Source organism: Aplysia californica, unplaced genomic scaffold, assembly GCF_000002075.1.
Source record: "Aplysia californica isolate F4 #8 unplaced genomic scaffold, AplCal3.0 scaffold00289, whole genome shotgun sequence".
Classification (NCBI taxonomy): domain Eukaryota; kingdom Metazoa; phylum Mollusca; class Gastropoda; order Aplysiida; family Aplysiidae; genus Aplysia; species Aplysia californica.
Genome location: NW_004797559.1, coordinates 598,328 through 599,466, shown reverse-complemented (window position 1 = coordinate 599,466; position 1,139 = coordinate 598,328). Strand labels below are relative to the sequence as shown.

Here is a 1,139-nt window from a genome sequence, read left to right as displayed (position 1 = left end):
GGGAGGAGAGAAAGGGTGGGGTGGTTGGGAGGTTCCCATGATACCACATCTTTTCATACTTCTTTTTATAAGTTCGATAGGCCCTATAGGTTTACGCTTTTATTCAGTCAATAAGAAATAAACCACTTCGTAGATATAGTGCTGATGAAGAAATAAAGGGTTTTTAGGGGGGTTCTATTTTAAAGCCTACATCTCTATCTCTATCTATTTAATAATACATTTGTTTGTAGATCTAGTTGTAAAAAGAACGCTGTATTATTGCTATTTAGTAACCTAGATAGTACGCCACGGCGCCCATGTAAAAAAAGTAAGTTAACAAGGACCAAGCCGATCGCCTATCGCGTATGAGGGAGAGAAAACATGCCTAGCCCATTGCTTTAGCTTGAACTCCTTCACACAACTCGCCCACTGAAACATGGCGGACGCCGCTGTCAAATGTGGCCATCGCGCAGCGAGGCGAGAGAGGGGCGTACTGTATCTAGTGCCTATAGTGTACATCTATGGCCTGAAGTGAAGCTTTCTTCTGGATACATGTCAAGGATTCTACATGTATTACAGCGGTCCCTGTTACAGCCGAACCCTGTTATAGTTTTAGGCAGGGATCAAAATTTGAGTACACACACACAATGCTAATGTATGCATTATTGCTTCTTTATTTTTCTTTTCCAGTGGTATTTTTTGGTCTCCTCACCTTTATCTTCTTTTACAAAGAAGTATTCTTGTTACAAAGAGGATGGACAAGCTGTCAGTTTATAACTGAACCTGAAATAGGTCCTAAAGAAGTGTGTTCAATGTTCTGATATGAACATTATCAAGCCATTGCTTGGGGCACGTGGGATAGTATTTTTTTCTCGTTTTCCTGATCTTCCTGTGACTTTTTATTGGCTCCATCTTGTACAGGTGGGGCATCTGCACTGAGTATGACTGGTGTCATGAGATTTGCTGACCGGCGTTTACGTCCGCTGTAACCTCTGGATAAGAAAAAACAAACAATTAGATCTAAATGGTCAAGCAGCGCCATTAACAGTGTGTTCATTTTTATTTTTTTTAAAAGATTAAACAAATGACATGTTGGCCTGTTTTATATTAATAAGTATATATAATTCGTTTGAAGTGAAGTCGTTTGTGCTTGATCAGAC

The 1,139-nt window shown here is 39.8% G+C and overlaps 1 protein-coding gene across 1 annotated transcript in view; it reads right to left on the bottom strand.

Moving 5' to 3' along the window:
* Nucleotides 1-629: 629 nt before the first annotated feature.
* Nucleotides 630-1,139, bottom strand: part of LOC101861052 (metalloprotease mig-17) — a gene marked incomplete at its 5' end in the record, with an annotated part of 73,202 nt that continues 72,692 nt past the window's right edge. Inside the window, 1 exon segment of the mRNA XM_013084385.2 lies at nt 630-971. Coding sequence (XP_012939839.1) covers nt 812-971 — 160 coding nt within the window.